The sequence below is a fragment of the Vanessa atalanta genome, chromosome 6 (assembly GCF_905147765.1).
Source record: "Vanessa atalanta chromosome 6, ilVanAtal1.2, whole genome shotgun sequence".
Lineage (NCBI taxonomy): Eukaryota > Metazoa > Arthropoda > Insecta > Lepidoptera > Nymphalidae > Vanessa > Vanessa atalanta.
The window spans coordinates 12,574,190-12,594,409 of NC_061876.1; the positions used below are offsets into that span (position 1 = coordinate 12,574,190).

General features: G+C 35.0%; 4 protein-coding genes across 7 annotated transcripts; 2 read left to right on the forward strand and 2 right to left on the reverse strand.

The window, feature by feature from the left end:
- The first annotated feature begins 799 nt into the window (after positions 1–799).
- LOC125064703 (DNA oxidative demethylase ALKBH2-like) lies at positions 800–5,175 on the forward strand. Its single transcript, XM_047671885.1, has 5 exons — positions 800–886; positions 1,062–1,170; positions 1,428–1,607; positions 1,693–1,856; positions 5,027–5,175. Exons 2-5 carry the CDS (start codon positions 1,073–1,075, stop codon positions 5,173–5,175), a joined length of 591 nt encoding a protein of 196 aa, XP_047527841.1. The 5' UTR covers positions 800–886; positions 1,062–1,072.
- Positions 1,874–4,815, reverse strand: LOC125064627 (tetratricopeptide repeat protein 30A). The gene is made up of 2 exons (XM_047671779.1): positions 4,762–4,815; positions 1,874–3,808 (listed from the first exon to the last, which is right to left on the reverse strand). Exons 1-2 carry the CDS (start codon positions 4,813–4,815, stop codon positions 1,874–1,876), a joined length of 1,989 nt encoding a protein of 662 aa, XP_047527735.1.
- Positions 5,176–5,655: 480 nt separating the features above from the next.
- LOC125064475 (rab5 GDP/GTP exchange factor) lies at positions 5,656–14,931 on the forward strand. Of its 4 annotated transcripts, none has more exons than XM_047671537.1 (11): positions 5,656–5,801; positions 6,150–6,283; positions 8,281–8,454; positions 9,050–9,273; positions 9,568–9,677; positions 9,926–10,092; positions 10,681–10,814; positions 12,302–12,412; positions 12,773–12,883; positions 13,477–13,611; positions 13,947–14,931. In XM_047671537.1, the coding sequence occupies exons 2-11, from the start codon at positions 6,154–6,156 to the stop codon at positions 14,790–14,792; spliced, it is 2,142 nt and encodes a 713-aa protein (XP_047527493.1). In that variant the 5' UTR covers positions 5,656–5,801; positions 6,150–6,153; the 3' UTR covers positions 14,793–14,931. The 4 variants fall into 4 exon arrangements, with proteins under 4 accessions (XP_047527493.1, XP_047527494.1, XP_047527492.1 ...); XM_047671538.1 differs by having other exon boundaries at positions 6,154–6,283; XM_047671536.1 differs by lacking the exon at positions 5,656–5,801 and having other exon boundaries at positions 6,136–6,283.
- An 809-nt stretch (positions 14,932–15,740) lies between these two features.
- On the reverse strand, positions 15,741–18,242 carry LOC125064476 (E3 ubiquitin-protein ligase SIAH1-like). The gene has a single exon (XM_047671540.1). The coding sequence runs from the start codon at positions 17,821–17,823 to the stop codon at positions 16,978–16,980; it is 846 nt and encodes a 281-aa protein (XP_047527496.1). The 5' UTR covers positions 17,824–18,242; the 3' UTR covers positions 15,741–16,977.
- Positions 18,243–20,220: the final 1,978 nt, after the last annotated feature.

A 20,220-nucleotide genomic window follows, 5' to 3' on the forward strand; every position in this document is an offset into this window, starting at 1 on the left:
ACGGTAATAAAAATTATCCACTGAATAGGGCCGCCAGATTTGGGTAAAAAGGCCGGACGGTGAACATCCTACATTATTGAAGATTTTGTGTCTCAGTATTAATAGATCGGATAAAAAAAAAAGTATGTAAAAATCAAGCTTTTATGGTTATTACCATGATTCTTGTTAACTTCTAATGAAATATAAAAAAAGATCGAATGTATCCCTTTTGCAAAATAAATAAATATAATGTAAAAAGCCTAATAAAAGCCGGATACTGTTTGTTTTGGCCGGATACACAATCAAAAGCCTAAGGGCGTGGACTCATATCTACGGTGCAGCGCCGTTTGCCGTGCAACGGTACGCAACGGTACGCGTCACGGTATCGGTCATGCCATGTCGGTAATTTTTTGCATAAAATGGTGGACGATTTAGATTTAGACTTTTTGATATCATCCAAATTGATAGTCCATAATTTATTATAATTTTATATATCATATTTATAATTTTGGTATACGTGTTGAGTAGGGTGCCGGTACACGACGCCGTGGCGCGGTACGGCGCCGTGCCATTTGCCGGCGGCGGTGCCGTACCGTTGCAGAGCAAACAGCGCCGCACCGTAGACATGTGTCCACGCCCTAACTATGCCCGCCTTTACCCGGACGTCTGGCAACCCTTCCATTGAAGCTTAAAATTACTCGTTATCATGTTTGATATTAATTTCAAATACAAGAAAAAACTACATCTGAATAAAACCTAGATTTATTTAAATTTTCAAGGTAGATGTGAAAATGAAAATCTCTTTTATATGGCAATTTTTATTAACTAGCTGTCGAGTGGTTGTTATTAAGCGGCTTTGATTAATTTTGACTTTAACTATTTGTGTATCCGTAAAAACGTTTTTTGGGTAAGTATAGTTTCGTTAAATTTATAATGGCTTAAATTATTATACAGTTTCTGGATGTATTTTAACTGAAATTATACAAGCTATATACAATTTTGTGTTTGTATACTTTTTGTATATGTCAAAAAAATATTTGACACTTAAAAATGCTGCCATTACTTATTGCTTTTTTTTTTAGAATTAAAATTTATGGCCCAAAGTCTTCATGAAATCGATTTAAGTTCGCTATCGTGGAAAAATATTAAGAATGATAGCCTTGATCTCGAATATGCCGTAACGATCCCAAGGTCAATTGCTAATGCTTTATTAAAGGAACTTGAAGAAACTCTGTGTTATTATACTGGAGATCTAGCGAAAATAAAGTATAATTATAAATTTTTATAGATTAATGTAATATATGTATAAGGATTTATATTGATATTTCAAGCATAATATTGCATGAAAGCTTCGTTTTCAGCAAATACTTTTAGGAATATAGTCTTGTCATATAGATATATTCTATACTTTATGTTTGAATTATAATTTATATATTATTTAAATTCAGAGTTTTTGGTAAGATTTATCCGTTACCTCGCCAACAAGTGGCCTTTGGTGATCCTGGTATATCTTATACGTATTCTGGAATAACAGTTCCGGCCTTACCATGGACTCCTGCAATACTCAGTATAAGAGACTTTTTGTTCAAATTGAAGGGTATTAAATATGATTTTGTCTTGGTAAATAAGTAAGTCTCATAATCTCAAGTTTTAATAAATCTCAGCTAAACTAACCACATGTTATTATTTTAAGATACTATTTTTTCTTTGAAGGTACAGAAATGGAAACGATCACATGGGTGAACATAGAGACAATGAACCCGATCTTGATCCAAATTTTCCAATAGCTTCTGTTTCTTTTGGAGCGGAAAGACCGTTCATATTAAAACATAGAGATGCAAGGAAGCCAGGACCAAATAAAAAAGCGATACCAAAGAGTAAGAACATATTTTATTTATTTTAAATCTTCATATTTATTAATCGTAACAGAATCATCAATGCTTCGTAATTTGAAAAACATGTAACGTAGAAGTCGAGACTCATATGTAACTGTTTGTTTAGCTTTATTATTTGCGTCTTCCTCTTGGAAAGGCGTTTCAATAACTGTACTGACACTTCGGCCGTAAGTTTCAGAACCTTCGAGAAATTGCAAACAATCCTTGATTGTATTGTCCTTAACAACGATCAAGTGCTTCGCCAGATTTTCTAAGAAAGATAAAAAACATCTCTTTGCGTAAAACCACGTATCAGTGCCCAAGCGTTTGTTAAAAGGTTCTAAGGATTTGATTACTCTTGAAATCCCGAATTCGTAATTACCCTTAGCACAATAGAGAGTCCCTATAACTAGATTGACAATACATAAATGATAAAATTTCTTATGTGGATCTTCAAATATTTGCTGTTCTTCCTCCTTTTCAATCTTCCGCATAATATCTTCAGCTTCTTCATTTTGAGAAGTCATGATGTAGGACACACATAAATTCGCCAAAACTACTGCGCTTACATCTAAAATGTTATCGTACTGTTTTTTTACGATTGGTTCATAGAAGCTAGCGGCTTCTTTGTATTTGTTTTCTTGCATAAATAAAACGTGCGCTACATTTAAGCGCCATACATCGGATTCATTACAAAATTCGACGGATTTTCGAAATATTTTTTCGACTTGACCATAATTTTCCATGTCCCAATATATTTTGGCTTGAGCCATTACTACTGGAATGTACCTTTCTAAAGCTTCTTCATATTCAACTACAGCTTTTTTAACTTGGTCATTGTCTCCCTGAGATCGGCTCTCTTGTACAACTTTTGTAAGTTTTCTTAATTGTTCTGCATGCTTTGAAGCAATGTCTTCATATTTTTGAAAGGCTTCCTCGGGCGAAGTTTGGCTGGTTATAATAGCGTCTAAGAAATCGTATAAATATGGCGTCAAATATTTGTACGTAAATTGTGCGTTTTCAGCTAATATATCCGCAGCAAGATCGTAGTACTCAAACTTGCAGTATAAAAGCAGTAAATTAGCAAAAGTTTCTGGTGGGAAAGGATCTTGCTGAAGTAAGAAGTGGAGTTTTTCGAATCCGTCATTTGGCTTAACATCGATTGATGTAAGAGCCAAATTATGCAATGTAACAGCGTCTAATTCATGTTCGTGTCTAGGAGGCATATCGGACAACGCTTCTCTGGCTGCTTCAGTATTCTTCAATTGATATTCGATAGCAGCTTTTAAATTAAATACTTCAGTCAATGCTGTTTCATGAAGCGTCAACGTGTTACCGACCGATTTCACCTCTGACGTTTCAGCCTGCATACCTACTGCTAGTTCGGGATGATCCCTTATCCCCTTTTCAATGACTAAGGTTATGTGCTTCAGTGCTTGAGGATACTCTTTCAGTCTGAAGTAACATAAAGCCACATTGTAATGCAAATGGGCGTTAAAGCCTAATATGTTTAGGCTCCTCGAAAACTTTTGTAACGCTTCTTCATATTGATTTTCTTTGTATAACAAACATCCTAAGTTGATATCTTTATCCACGTCGTCTTGGGGATATGAATCGACAAGACTTTTTGCTGTAATTGTATCTTCTTCGCCGTATTTAATAGCGGATTGTAATTTCGTTACGTTTTTCTCTAATCCAGGTGCTGTTATTTGTATAGTAACTTTGTATGCCTCGTCGAACATTGAAGCTTCGTAGAGTGCTTGAGCAAAATAAAATTTGTACTCCGGAACATCGGGATGCATAGCGGTTAGTTGTTCATAGCAATTCGCTGCTTCTACGAATGATTGGGTTCTAAAATAGCAATACCCGAGTAAGGATAATCCGGCCCGGTTAGGATTGAAATTAATGGCATCGTTCAAAGTCTTGATTGCATCTTCGTATCTGGATTCCTTTATCTAAAAAATGTTAAAATTGTATTTAATATCTTATCTATATACCAATGTATATGTACAGTAAATCTTTATTGTATCATTTATGGTCCTTTGTAAAATCGTAATCAAACTTAATAAATAAACGACTAACACGCAAAGGGATTCTCTAAAATATCATAATAATTTACCTAATAAATATGTCAGTTATAAAATTAATACTCATCGCCGTGAATGAAAATAAATTCATATAATTGGCAAAAAAGTTTTATTTTGTAGCCTACTTTAGTCGGTCAGTATGTCATACTTCATTTTATATCATCTTTTGAATTCGTGGTATTTTCCACCCTAAATCCCTGCCTTTGAAAACCCTACATATGTAACTTAAATCTCGTTAAACGGAATGCGCAGTGCAATAAGCTGTTATCATTCAACGGCACTTACCGATAAAATATTCGTTTATCGTTTAAAAGTTCGCGTGTAAACATTTCCGCGTAGGTTGGGCACTTTTCAGGGTTGGGTCAAATTGTGCTATTGATAAAATCGATTAAAGATATAAATAAAGTATTATATAGGAACTCTTATTACACAATAGCAAGAGGATCAATCACCTTGTCTTGTGGTGTTATATTTTTGATAACGATTAACGGTCGTTTAACCTTGTTTATTACAACAAAATAGTACTTATAATACTAAATTAAATTCTAATTTAAGAAAATATTTTAAAAAGCATATTTAAATTTCTATACCATTAATATAATCTCAAACCGAAAACTTCAAATATTTACAATTTTTGCAAAGTGTTTTCATTAATATTTAATATAAAAAGATTTGATGGGATAAAACAAATGTAATAATAAATTTTGTGAATATTGTTATTCTGTTAATTAGGAAATGAGATTTTGTGACCATTACACTGTATTCATACATATATACCTATATATAAAAGTTCATAGTTAAAATTATAAGAAAATACTTGCCATGGAATAAATAGTTTTCGTATATTGTCCATCAGATATTTGTGCATATTCCATTGTTAGATACCTCAAATGATGCAAAGAATAAATATTTTCTAATTCGTTAGTAATCATTAACTTATCACATGTAACAAGTTTGTTTGTCAAATGTTGTCATGACAATGGTTTAGAAATTATGATAATATTTACTGCTACTTTATGCTTATGTGCTTAGTCTCGTGATTACAAAACAATGTTTTGTAATGATTCAAAAATTATAATATTTCAGTTACAATCAATTTGGAGCATGGGAGTGTACTATTGATGAATCCACCTACAAATGAAGTGTGGTATCATAGTTTGCCTACTCGTAAAAGGATACTGGGTGCAAGGATAAATTTAACTTTTCGTAAAATGCGTACAAAAAAGATTTCATAATAAAGTTATGTTTTGATATTTCTTTTGTTTTAATGATATTCCTTTTTTTAAATTAAATTGTTATTGAAACATATTTTTATTATTATTAACAGTTATTCACGTGTAATATCGGTTAGGTATATATAAATGTGTATAACTTTTATAAGATAAAAAAGATTAATGACCGTCCAGGTTAAACATGAACCGTGAAACATATTAGATAGAATAACAAATTTTAACAATAATTAATATCAGAATATATAACTATGCCTGTAGCATAGCATTGGCATAACGAAAATAGAGTATATAGTTGTATCGAAACAACCTGTAGTTGACCGTGAAAATATATCGATAGGAGTTATCGATGTAGAAACTATTGTTGATTTCAAGATTGTATCGGTTAACGGTTATATAGCGATTGTCAACTCTATTAAAACATTCTGCGTATTACGAACTGTCAGTCTGTCATAATATGAAAAATATATTATTTTGCAATGACTGTTGTGTCGTTTGACAGGTGGAAAGTTTTCCTCTTGAATTTTATTTATTTATTTTTGTTATAAGTTTAAACATCTAAATTAATTTCAAGGTATTTAATTATTACATAATCAAGGATATAAAATTTGTAAGCCGTTTGTTTTGTAGAGGTGAGTGATCACGTACAATTCGTTTACTTGTATTCAGCTTACTCACAATAGTTATCGTAGACTCGTTCAAGTACATTTACGATAAGAATAGCCTATATAACGACGTTCAACGGCCACCGTTACTGCCGTAATATTGCGATGAAATATAACTCACACGCCGAAAGTGGAATTTGTTTTAATTATTACTTTCGACAAAAATGGGCTGATATTTCGATTGAGTCGCTTTATGGCAGAATATTTGAGTGTCGTGTATTAAAATTAACTTGATATTTTTTGTTGTATTCATTTATATAAAATGTGGTATGGGCATAATCTTCAAAGATCTTATAAGTATATGATATTTGCTAGTAAGATGCCGTCTCTCCGGATAGACCAAAGCGACTTGAAGTGCAAAAATGGCTGTGATTATTTCGGGAATCCTCAGTGGCAAGGCTACTGTTCTAAATGTCACCGAGAACTACTTCAGCGACAGAGGAGAGCAGGTAAAACAATAATATAGAGAATACATAATTATATTTAATTTACACAATAAAGTCTTCTGCATATTATCTTAGATAAGTGTATCTTTTTATGTAAAGTATTATATTACTTTTTTAATTTTAAAATTATTCCTCACTCTACAATCGTAGTAGACTATATTAATTTAAAAAGTTTTTATTCAAATGATCACTTGTATATAAAATGTTTTTTATTTTTTAACAATAAAAAAAACAAAAAACAGTTCAATATATATATTTACAAATACTGTTGAAATTAGGACATATTAAACATTCACTTTAATCTCCAGTTATATTTAAATAATAACTTTTTAAATCTGAGGTTGATTCATGAATATTTTAAATATGTCCAAAACCATTAGAGCTTCGTCCTTTCACTGGCATGTGTCCCAATCTATTTGAGGTTCAATACTCCTCTATTATTCTTTATCAAATTGTTCTCATATCCCTCACACACTCCATCAATGTTTTTTTAGGCCATAATTAAAAAATACCTTAAAATTATCTTTGTTTGCTCCAATAATAATGGTTAAATATTCTATATATAATGTTTTGACATTAATAAAAGAAATTTAAAAGCATATGGCAGGTCAACTATGGGTCTAGGGGTTTGGGCTTTTTTACAGGAAAATATACACCTTTTAGTAAGACGATTATGTTCTCTACTTCCAGAATGATTACGAAAGGTATTTTCTGTGTTGCCATAGGGTATTGTAATTTTTAAATATAGACTGCCAGAAAAAGATTTTGTTTTGTTTGTTTTTTTTTTTTTTTTTAATATAATAATTATCTACATCCTGGAATCAAATTATCATATTGTTGAAGTTTCAGACATTATGTATAGTACGTGAATTATCAACATGATTGATCGTGATCATCCTTGAGTTCCATTTATATTATCATAATGTTAAATTAATAGTTGAAATCAATTAATCATTTATATTTATATAGGTTAAGTTCACTTGTTCGTTATTGAAATTTATGAGTATAAATATTTATCACAAATGATTTATATTGTTTTTAGATACATAATGTTATTTCTAATAATTGGCAATAACTTGAGTTAAAGTTGCACCTATGTTTGGATAAATAAATTCCTAAGGTCCTCACAAAAGGGAGGGCTTTGGTTATTAATGTTACATTTTTTTTTCATCCAAAAAATATTTTTGGTACATTGCACCAGTAGTACTAGGGGTACTACTAGGGGTACTTACACTTTGTTTTGTTGCTTATATATTATAAAACCCACCCAGATGAATCTGCCATAACTGAATTTAGAGATCAATATGAGATTTGTGGTTGTGATTTATGGGTCATTTGCCCGATCACCGATCAATGTTATAAAAGAAAAAAGTAGCAGAAAAATCTAATTTCAATCAACTATACTATATTTGTCCAAGATCATTTTACTCAATTTTGTACTAATAAATAAAATTTGATTATAAACCATTGTGTACATGATTGTAAATTAATAAGGTCACCTTGATGCGGGGGTTTATATACATCATGTAGCCTGGCTTTTAAGATGTGATATACGATTGATACAGTTAGTATACTTGTATTAACAATTGTTGTGTATCTATAGATACATAAATGTATTTATAATATCAGATATTTGAGTATGTGCTCAAAATGTCTTGCTCTTAAATATAATTGGACATGCAACACTTCATATTTTAAGTGCTATTCATTTACTTATCATGAACTCTTAAAATACTTTGGATATTATTTGCGTTCAAGGGAATATTTATTTCATTGATATATTACATATATATGTAAATAACTACAAACAGAAACAAATCAGTTTCTATCGCCGGTTCTTCTCAGGTGAGGGTAGTTTTTAATTTTACAATCAGTAAGCGCAATGCTTCCATTTAGATTTATTCAATTAAAAAACGTCCTTATATGATGACTTAAATTAATCTGCATTTAAATTTTGATTTTATGTGTATTTATTTTTAAATTATAACGTGTATTTTCAGAAAAAGCATCATCAGCGACTCTCCCAAAGCCGGAACAGAAGAAGCCTGAGCGCGGCATAAAGCTCGCCTCGCACTCGTCCTTTTCAAAGTTCGAAGAAAAACGTCTAAGGCAAAGCGAAACTCTTAAAAAGGCTAATTTGTTAAAATTTAGCGTATTCAAAAAGAGTAGCACTGGTAAGTATTTATCTTAATAATTGTATAGAGTGTTAAGATATAATGCCGCAGATTCCGAGTTGAAATCCCAGGTCGGGTCGTTTATTTTTCGAAAAATTCTCAGTAACAGTCTGGACTCCGGAAGTTAAAAGTGTGCCTCGGAAGGCGTAAAGCCGTTGGTCCTGCGCCTGAACTCTTTTCGGTCGTGTCGAATTTGCCGTCCCATCGGATTATGAGAGTGCACCTGTGTTTGTCCACACTTGTGCACTATAATGTTTCTTGTGTAGCGGTCTCCTCTGAGATTGTCCGCCGTGGAGTTAGTTAGGACGACATCATCATCAGAGATAGTTTAGGTTGAACAAGTATAGTTCGGTTCAGATGTTCTGTGAAGGTTTCTGGCATAGTACCATCACATACACGCGGTGGCACGTAAATTGTCGATGATTGTTTACAAATAAAACTAAAAATCCAGTGTAATTACTGGCACAGGTGATATATCACTTAAATCCAAGTTGGACAGCATAAGGAGTCGTTTATGGTATTTCTTTTATATTTAGTTGACCATTTGTCATCAGTTGGTTCGTTTGGCATTAAGATAGTAATTATGCATCCATAGACGAACATGACCACACACCGGAGCGCAAACCGCCGGAATTCAAAATACCCGCAATTATTAATGAGGGTATGAAACGTGAGTTTCGGGTCCGATTCACGAACCTGCCCCCCCAAGTCGACCGGGACGCGAGAGTCTTCGTGCATAGCTTCATCATGGACGTCATCAAGTGTTCCAATGTGATGACCGTGGACGAACTGTCGGAGAGGGTGCAGAGACATTACCAGGTAGAAACACTTTATTTACTTGCGCCATCTATAACCAGAAGGCAAACGAATATTGCATACAATTAATGTAGAAAATTATTTTTTGTATACTTCGACTTCGACAAAACCCGATACTTTTTTATTACTTTGTTCATTATCCTGTTATGTATCTTTGATATATATTAATTGCTGAAACGCGACATTACATTAGCTTCGATAGAAATAATTAATTATTAGTACAAGTTAGTTTTAGATTGTGTTAATTAGCAAAAAACGAACAAAACGTTTATAATATTCGTTTAATTCGTCGAACAGCACTTCATGAAGTACATGGACACGTCGCCGCATTTTGCGAACGCAGGGTCGGAGATAAAGGAACTGCTGATCGACTTCGTGGAGAAGCACGCCATGACTTACCTACACGAGTAAGTTTTGACTGAGATTAATGCTTTTAATACTAATTAATTGAACTAATATTTTAATTTTGAATTATTTATGGTACAGTTTCTGTCCGCGTGTGTGTATGACCTTTTCTGTACCCCTGATAGCGCGGATGCAAAATTTGATGTTGTTCGGTTGAGCATTTGGAACGTGAATGCTAGCAAACAAACAAACTAACTTTGGCTTTTATATTAGTTAGGATATGAATAATGTGATATATTGGACATTCCAGCCTGCCAGGCGTGGTGTTCTCTCCGATTGGTACAGAGGACGAGCGCCTGGACCGCGCCATGTCGGAGCGCATCCAGCAGCTTAGCTGGGTGGGGGAGAAGCACCTGGAATGTAAGTTGGACCGTACCGACAGCGCCTGCAGCCAACTGTTGTACAAGGCTATCAGTGGTGAGTGTCACTGGACCGATTTTATTATGCTTATAGCAGATTTTTTTGTGAATAATATAATTAAAAAAAAAATGTTAAATCTGTTGTATTAAGCTTTTCCAATATTTATTTTTAAATAAAAATATTTTATTTAAAATTTATACCTATCTAGGATAAAAAAATATTATAATTATGGCAACATTGCTTAAAAATATAATTTTATAACAAGAAACTACAACACAAACACTAATAATGACATATTTATACAAAAAATATATGTATATAATAGGAACAATTTGAACTGGATAATCTAGAACATTTTTTGTAAAAAAATCATAGAACAAAAAAAATATTAGATCAATTTTCCTAAAAATATACTTGCTATGCTAATATTGAACTTCTTTACCTATAAAACATTCTATAACTCTTCAAATTAACTGGCATAAACCCTATGAACGATTATTGATCACATTCTTAATAAACAGTGGGATCATAAAGTATTTTGTCCCTCGAAATAGTTCCAAAAAAGAAGTAAATTTTCTTAAATGTTGTAGGGGACTGAATCGATCCTAACCGAGGAAGTACAATGCAGGAGCACATTGTCCGCAGAGCTGCTGGCGGTGGACGGAGCGGCGGGGCCGGGCGGGAAGCTGTCGCGGGTGCGGCGCGCCTGCAGGCACGTGCTGGCGCTGTGCGGCCCCACCGCCTCGGCCGACGACCTGCTGCCCGCGCTCATCTTCACCGTCAGTACCCGCACACACGCACACACACGCACTCACACTCATTCACACGCATTCACAGGCACGTGCTGGCGCTGTGCGGCCCCACCGCCTCGGCCGACGACCTGCTGCCCGCGCTCATCTTCACCGTCAGTACCCGCACACACGCACACACACGCACTCACACTCATTCACACGCATTCACAGGCACGTGCTGGCGCTGTGCGGCCCCACCGCCTCGGCCGACGACCTGCTGCCCGCGCTCATCTTCACCGTCAGTACCCGCACACACGCACACACACGCACTCACACTCATTCACACGCATTCACAGGCACGTGCTGGCGCTGTGCGGCCCCACCGCCTCGGCCGACGACCTGCTGCCCGCGCTCATCTTCACCGTCAGTACCCGCACACACGCACACACACGCACTCACACTCATTCACACGCATTCACAGGCACGTGCTGGCGCTGTGCGGCCCCACCGCCTCGGCCGACGACCTGCTGCCCGCGCTCATCTTCACCGTCAGTACCCGCACACACGCACACACACGCACTCACACTCATTCACACGCATTCACAGGCACGTGCTGGCGCTGTGCGGCCCCACCGCCTCGGCCGACGACCTGCTGCCCGCGCTCATCTTCACCGTCAGTACCCGCACACACGCACACACACGCACTCACACTCATTCACACGCATTCACAGGCACGTGCTGGCGCTGTGCGGCCCCACCGCCTCGGCCGACGACCTGCTGCCCGCGCTCATCTTCACCGTCAGTACCCGCACACACGCACACACACGCACTCACACTCATTCACACGCATTCACAGGCACGTGCTGGCGCTGTGCGGCCCCACCGCCTCGGCCGACGACCTGCTGCCCGCGCTCATCTTCACCGTCAGTACCCGCACACACGCGCACACACGCACACACATACGTACTCACGCGCACACACACGCGCACTCACAGGCACGTGCTGGCGCTGTGTGACCCGTCCGCACACACGCCGGCGGATTGTATACCACTCTGAGATAAATATACATTAGATTAAAAGTATTGTTTCGCAATAATCTTCCAGAATCTTATTAAGGCATTGATAAAGTTTATTAGTACTTAAAAATAACACGAAGAGAACAAACCCATTGATTCTGGGAGCTGATTCAGAAAATCTGAATCAGCTCCTGGCGATACAAAAAGCTGCCTGTCTCGGCTTCACAGTGATGGAGATTAAAAATAAAAAGATCTCCTAAATGTCATCAGAAAAGTCATCAACGCAATAATAACAATACAACCCTCTTTTATATAGGTCATGATAGTAATTTTTTGTAAAAGAGAAGTTTATTTTCGCCACCGTGCATGTTTGAACATATTTTACTGACTCATACACACAAAATATTACACTGTATTTAGAGTAGAGGTAGAACAGTTTGTGAGATGGTGGTGCCTTCTCAGAAAACTGCATGTCTACCACCAGAATGGATGACGTATATATTAATGTATATTTCGAAGGTACTGAAAGCGAATCCACCGCGTCTCGTCAGCAACATCAACTTTGTGACTCGCTTCTGCAACGCGCAGCGACTGATGACCGGCGAGGGGGGGTACTACTTCACGAACCTGGTAACTCAAAACAAAATCTGTTGACATTTAAGATATACATACATATTTGTTAATGTTATATTATGCACTACAAACGACTCTTGATTTCTATACTAGTGTTTATATTGCAATTACTCACTGTTCGTTTTATCTACTTATCTTTAATTTTAATTTTGAAGTTTCCATAATAACTTTGCCGGTATTCAGTTGTTTTTTCCTCACAGAACCATAATAAATACCATAGATTATCCAACAATTCGACCAATGACTGCACTTCCTAAGGTTGACATATGCTTATAGACAAATTTTTTTAAATAATATTTATATTGATTTATATGAATGTGTTTGTATGAGTCGTTTCTGATTTTGTTTTACTTGCAGTGCTGCGCGGTTTCGTTCATAGAAAATTTAACAGCTGAATCTCTTAATATGGATAAAAAAGAATTCGATTGCTACATGGCGATGCCCGCTTCGATTGGCGGCAGCACATGGGTGAGTAGTATTCTTATATACCGTGGAATTACTTATACTTTTATTTTATTTAATATAATTTTATTATTTATTATTAAACTATCAATCATGTATGGTTCAATAAAAAGTTTTTGTTGATTTAAATGATTTTATCTGGTTTCTGATGACCTATCTTTCTTAGAACGAAAAATAATTATAATGTATTATGTTTGTTTTTTTTTAAACTTAAAAAATTTTGGACGTTTTTTCATTTTTCATTCGCTCAGATCTGCTATATAGATGTTTCGAGAGTTGAACGTTTTGCTACTCAGAAGTTCGTAGGTTTAATTAAAGGTTAGGGAGATTTCGATTAACGTGTCGAACGATTGACGAGGGAGTTAGATTTTTAGGACCCTCCTCGTTTAATCGTTTTTAAAAGTTGGTCGATTGTGGAAGTATTTTGCAGTCGAGGCAGATGCTAAATTATTAACAAGGGAATTTGATGATCGTCGAGCGAGTTTAATGATCGGTGAGAGAGTTCGATGACTGACGGGAGATCTCGACGACCGAGAGGGGTTTGATGTTTGGCGCTTACGGCATATCGAGTCGAGTAGTAATGAGTCGGGGCGCGGCAGGCGGCGGCGCTGTCGCTGTGCGGCGCGGCGCGCGAGGCGGACGAGCAGCGCGCCGCCGCCCGCGCGCTGCTGGCCGACGTGGCGGCGCTGCGCGCCAAGGCCGACCAGCTGGCCGCCAACGCCGACAGCTTCGAGGTACCGCATCTGCTGTAACCAAGCCCGCATTAGACGGGCTGGTGAATCTTGCTTCCAACAGCCCGCCCGGTTGCCCATTAAAATACCGTCATTACTTGGAATGATATTATAGTATCATGATAGACATGTATACGTTGGTGATATATATATATATAACGAATGCACTACAAATGTATGTACTAAACGTTACCCACACTTTTCTTGTAAATATGTAGATATTAATATTTATTTTTTATTAAAGTGGCCCATACTTACTTATTATAGGGCTATCTGTTTCGAGCGTCGATTGAAATTAAAGTGAAGACTTAAACGTAAAATATCGTTAAATTTTGCAGAAAGAAATAGCGTATAAAGTTAACGACGTGCTAGCCAATACACCTCTGGAGATTAAACCGCGTCGGGAACCGCTGCGACTCAGTTCACTCCGGAATTCGAGTATCCCCTTGATCGACCTCGAAACGCCGGTGGACACTCCCGCGCCGATGAAACCGTCCGAAGACATTCCACAGATAAAGCTTCCAGAAATAATGCCCGTCGAAGAGCCCGTCACAGTCACCTTCGACAGGACGACCGATGAAAACATCACACAGAATATTATCGACTTTCAATCACTGGAAAAACCATCACCACCAAAGTCGCCGCAAAACCAGCCGTGGGAGCTGAAGCAGACTGGTTCATTCGAACTCCTCACACCATCACCGCTTGGATTCACTCCTTTCGACTCCAGGTCTATAGATGAATTGATGACCCCAGATGATTTCGGCTCCGACCACTTAGCACCTGGATTAAGTAACATAAATTATGATATCGATTTGTCCGATTTCAGCGGCGATAACAGCTTGGCAGAGGACACACCCAAAGAACCGAAAGACCCATTCAGTCCAGACGGGATTAAGAAGGAACCAATATTTGACCCGTTCCAGCCACAGACGAGCCAAAGTTCATATAAGAATGTTTTGGAGAAGTTCGACGAATTTAGTTTGATTGATTCGAAATCAAATGAAACATCAGAGGCATTTGAAGTTGTGCACAGGACGCAGGATTCTTGCACGCCAGCAGCGGCTGAAGAGCCCGGCGACCCGTTCAGTCCTGTGCAAAAAGAAGCGTCTATTTTGGATGACTCTGGTTCCCCTACTTCCGCGTGCCTCCTTCCATCACCTCTGCAGCCGCAAACAAGGTGAATAGTTTTGTATTTTTTTGTCATTTTATGTAAATTAATTGTAATTCTGTTTCCAATTAACTTACTCTCGTTGTAAATGTTATTTATTTATAGGTTAAATTGTCGAGTAAGAATATCAACTGTCATTAATGTATTACCACTAGAAAGTGATACAATAATTATATAATATATATATATATATCTAATACAATTATTAAAAGTCTATTTTTTTCTTAAACTTTGTTTTTCGTTCAAAATGTTTATAGTACCTTATGTTCATTATGAATGCAGAGGCCAATAATATTACTCATAAAATTTGTCTGTGTGGAAATGTTATGCAGAAATTTATACTTTACTGGAGTTTTCTTGTTTCCTATTTTATTCGAAGTTTTGAATGATTCACATCAGTACCGTCAAATTCAGTATATCTAGATTGTGTGATAGCTTTACCTTCAGGAAATAATGGATTATGGGTAATATAAGAAAAGTTTTTCTGTGTAACACCTCCCCGTTCAATTTCCTGTATGTAGGAGTGATATCGTGAAAAGGGACGGAAGTGTCTAAGAGGAAGGCGGGGACGCGCGCGCTATTTGATTTATAAGTCAATGTTGCTTATGAAGGTGATATGTCAGACTACTGTAAGGCTCGTGTTTTAATTAAGTATTTTGGTGCCAATTCTGTTATACAGTTTTTAATTGATTGTCAGAATTAAAGATACAATTTCTATGCTAATTTGTGGAGTTGAAAACACACTAAGCATCTTACTATATCAATTACATTCATTTTATAGATTTTATCCAACAGAATTGACTCCATTAAAATGAGATACATTCATATCTTATCATGTTTCTAAAGATATAAACATTGCTTATTGACTAATAAACAACCAATGCATTTGTTTTTTGTTGTCATTAAATTTGAAATTAAAACAACAGTTTGTACATTACAAAAATTTTTATTCAACCAGAATCTTTTATAAGGCTTTATCTAATGTAAAAAAAGTTTAAATCATAAAGAAGTATTCTAATGAAATCGAATGCCACTATGTTCAAAGTGACATAACTTTACTTGAGAGTAAATATATCTACAATTAAGTAACATGAATTTTGCATAAATAATAAAACAATATTAAAATAAAAACTAATAATATGTTTAACCGAGAGTCGGCTAAACAAGAACATGGTTATTCTTAAGAAAAGTATGTAAATGTGCACTTTGTTACGAGCATGCATTACAAAAAGAAATCATTCGAAACTTGGTAATGTCAGAGAGAATTCAAGAGTACACATTATAATTTTGAATTACTATTTGGTTTATTACTCACAAGTCATTCAATTTATATTTTCAATAAAGAAATTAATATTATCGTAGTTCTATAAACTGCATCAAATTAGATGCACAATCATCACATTTCTGTTAGATGTTACAAAAATATATTGAATAATTTTACTTAAATACAATTATAACATTGGTGTGAATCACATCACATCTCAGTTGTCTATCCCGAGTATATCCCTTGTATCAGTGTCCATTAATAAGTGATCTTTGATTCCAGTACTTGATTAACTCAAGAAAGTTTTAAATATTTTTCTATGCATTTTCACTCATATATACAAATAATATAATCTTCTTACGAATTTGTTCATTGTTTGGAATAACATAAAAGTGTTTTATGATGTTTAAATCCTTTCACTTTCATGGATTTAGTTGAGCAGCAGCCGGATTGGCTAGGATAAAGAAATCAAATTCATTTGCCATATAAATTAGCAAAACTTTTTACCAATATCATTCTGAGGTTTCCCAGATTCTCCGAAGGGTATAATCTTGAATATGCCGATGTTCATTAGTGTTAGATAATTTAGAAAGTTATCACTCAAGGATTACCTTTACACTACTTACTCTAAAGTTGAACACACATTTATAAAAATAAAAATGAAAAAAATTTTTGGCTCATTTTTACATTGATTATAATTTATATGATTAAACAATTCGATACAAAACACCTCAGCAACTTTTTTTGTGGTTTTCACAAAAATATTAAATTCACTTGTATATTATTGCTATTATTATTAATATAATACATTCTATCTATAGTTTTGTTTTAGTTCTGGTATCTTTTCATTGGCATGAAAATTAATTAAATTAAACTTAACACTCGAATAAAAAGTTGAGTGTTACAACTATTGTTAAAACATGGCAATGTTTAATTATGCAATAGATATTGTGACATTGATCCCGAGGTTTCCGTTATCTGCAAACAATTGTGCAAGGGACGTGTCAAATACGAGGCAGTCTGAGTTCATAATGGCTGATGAAACTCCTTCATGTATAGAGCGAGGCATTGCTTCCCATGTCAGTCTACGTCTGTGGCCATTGAGTTCTAGCCTATATGCAAAATTTTCAGCTTCTTTACGTGAACCTATAAGTTGGACGATGGCAAAAAACTGTTGATGGCCATCAAACTTCTCCTGTTTTTCAAGCACTAACATAAAGTGGTGGTTAAAACAAGACTGCATCATGACCCAATCCACTGCTCCAGGCAGGTTGATGTCAGTCGCCAAGAACACTATATCTTCACCCTGTAATGTTGTTATACTTTTATGAGACATCATAAGATGTGGCATGACTTGATCTAGGCCTCCTTGCCATTTACACGATGCTCCGGGACATGGACAGGAATAGGGTCTAAATTCACAAGCTTCTTCATGATCCGCTTTTTCTGTATGTACCAATGTTACTGTGCAACCTGTGTTGGAATGTTTGCAAGGAAACATTACATTACTAGCAACCTTCTCCATCGCGAGGTTGCGTATGTTGCCGAGAGGGCCGCGGCATGTCGGGCAGCAAGACAGCTTGGGTCGACAACTGGAGCACACGAGGTGCCCGCTCTGGCATTGCAAAATAGGTGGTAAGACATAATCAAAACACACTGGGCATTCAAAAAGCGAGGCTAAATCGGCAGACATCGCGGTCGGTACGTTGACAAGCGCGGGTACCCCAGGAACAGCACAACTGGAACCGCTAGCTCCGCGCCTCTTGTTATTTGTGCTCATGTCACCGTCACGCGCACATAAAATCCGTCGATCGGTGATCAACACAATCGTGATTAATTAACAATTTTTCTGAAATAACCGCCGTACGCTAATTACTTATATCATTTGTAACCTTCCACCGTAGACTTTTTCCGTCTGCTTGAATTGTTAAAGTTAGTTTCCATCACAGCTCCGGAGGCCAATGTTTTATTTTTTATCGGTAAAGTTTTGGCCTTAGCATTAAGTGATTAATGTTAAAATCTATGTAGTCGATATTTAGAGAATTTCGTTTGCGTAGGATAAATTTAGGTAACTACATATTAGAAATCAATAAAAAAATATTACGAATGTTCTAGTTCACTACAAAAGGATGATATTCGTCGTACTCAAGTTCCAATTCATTCAATGACGACTTGACCAATCGAAAACAACTGACAGATAACAACATTAACAACTATGTTGCCATAATTCTGCTCCTCACATGTGGCGTTTTGACAAAAACGCAAGTGTGGCAAGATTTTCGCGAATGTTGGCAAAGGCTAAGGAGTAATTTAAAAATCCTAAACATTCCGTTGCGTGTAGATAAAAAGAGACAGTAATAATAATTTTAAAATTGAGAATATTTTATGCAGTAAGGGTATATTAAGAAATGATGTACAAAAATTTATTAAAATTTAAATATATATTTTTCAATCCTACTCGTCTAGTAAATCGCATTTATTATCTAACATTAATTATAAATAGTAAATTAAATAAAGTAATAACTATTTATTCTTTTATTTTAATTCTTTATAATTATTTTATTTAATATTAGTAAAAGTACTTAAGTTCCCAATTTTTAATATGAGAAAAAATTGTTTTACTAATAAAAATTATTAACTTATTAAATTTTAATGAATTTTACCAATACAGGCAATTTCATCTTTCGGACAACCCAACCTCTAAAAATTAGGGACTAACCGCAATGATCTAAATAGGCTTGTGTTTGTTCTTTGTATTTATTTATCATTATTATATTATATCATCATATTATTATATCATATCTCTATTATATCATATCATCATTATATTATTTATCAATGCTTACTATATTTCTATGAAAACATATAAAACCATAATATATTTAATAATAAAATTAAAATTAGAATTAGCAAAAAAGGAATAAATTAAAATAGAAATGTCAGTGTCTAAAGCAATAAGTATTTATAATTTGTGATAACATATAACAACAAAATAATTAAAAAAAAAAACAACAAAATATAGTAATTAACGAAAAATTATCATGTAATGGGTATTAAAATTTCTAACAAATTCGATAATATATATTCGAACGTACATAAAAGTACAAAAAATGTATATAGCCTATTCCAATGGAAGTAGGAGAAAAGATAAACAATCCTTAGAACGTATTTCATGTAATTTGCTAATAACACAGCGATATTTTGCACTACTAAGAGTTTATGACTAATATATCTTTATTTCTAATACAACACTATTGCACTTAACTACTTATTTCCACTTTAATTTTACTTCCAAAATTCCGGTAGCAGTTTCGTCGTGAAATTCTATAGTGACAATTTGCTGTCAAATGTTATTTAGCTTTTTTTTTCTTATAGTTGGAATAGACTATAGAGAAGTTAATATTTTGATTTCTTTTAATTTATTCCTGAATTAGTTTACTAGGAGTGGAGGAGTCTAGTATTAGTACTACTGTATGACCTAATGCCGTAACTATTACTATTGTTTTCTGAATATTTAAAATTAGATTATTTACATATAACCATGTACTATATCAGAGATTGCATTGTTTATCATCATCAAATAACATGAATACGTTTCTTCCCAATAAGATAAAGTAAGTTAAATATGTAAATGATGAATAGAACAGGCTTGATACTTCTGGAACACCCAAGCTAAGCAAACCCAGCGAGATATTTTTATTTTTACGCTGACTCTTTAACCCCTGTGGTAAATACAAGAAATTTCAGGAGAACATTCTTAATTTTTCTACTAGAGGTTCAGTTTAAACTCTTTAAGTACACTCAAAACATGTATTATACGAGATGGTCCATTGGTCTAAACTCGTAAATCTTAATTGAAAATAACCGCTTAAAAACTCGGGCAAACACAACTTATTTAAGTGCTTATTTGTATTTAAAATTTCGTAAATCCACGATCACTTGATATTCCCTCTATATTCATTAAAAGTGACTTGTTTTTTTGGCTATTTTAATCACAACTATTATGAAACAAAATCAAGAAGGTTTTTTGTTTTTTAACATCACCTGTATTTTTATTTATTTTTATACACCTAATTAGCTTAATTTTTAATTTAGATTAAGATTTAAAAAATAGAGATATATCATAAATAAACCTTTAAATTTTCAGAAACAGAAGTAGGTTTATCGTGCTTAGAAT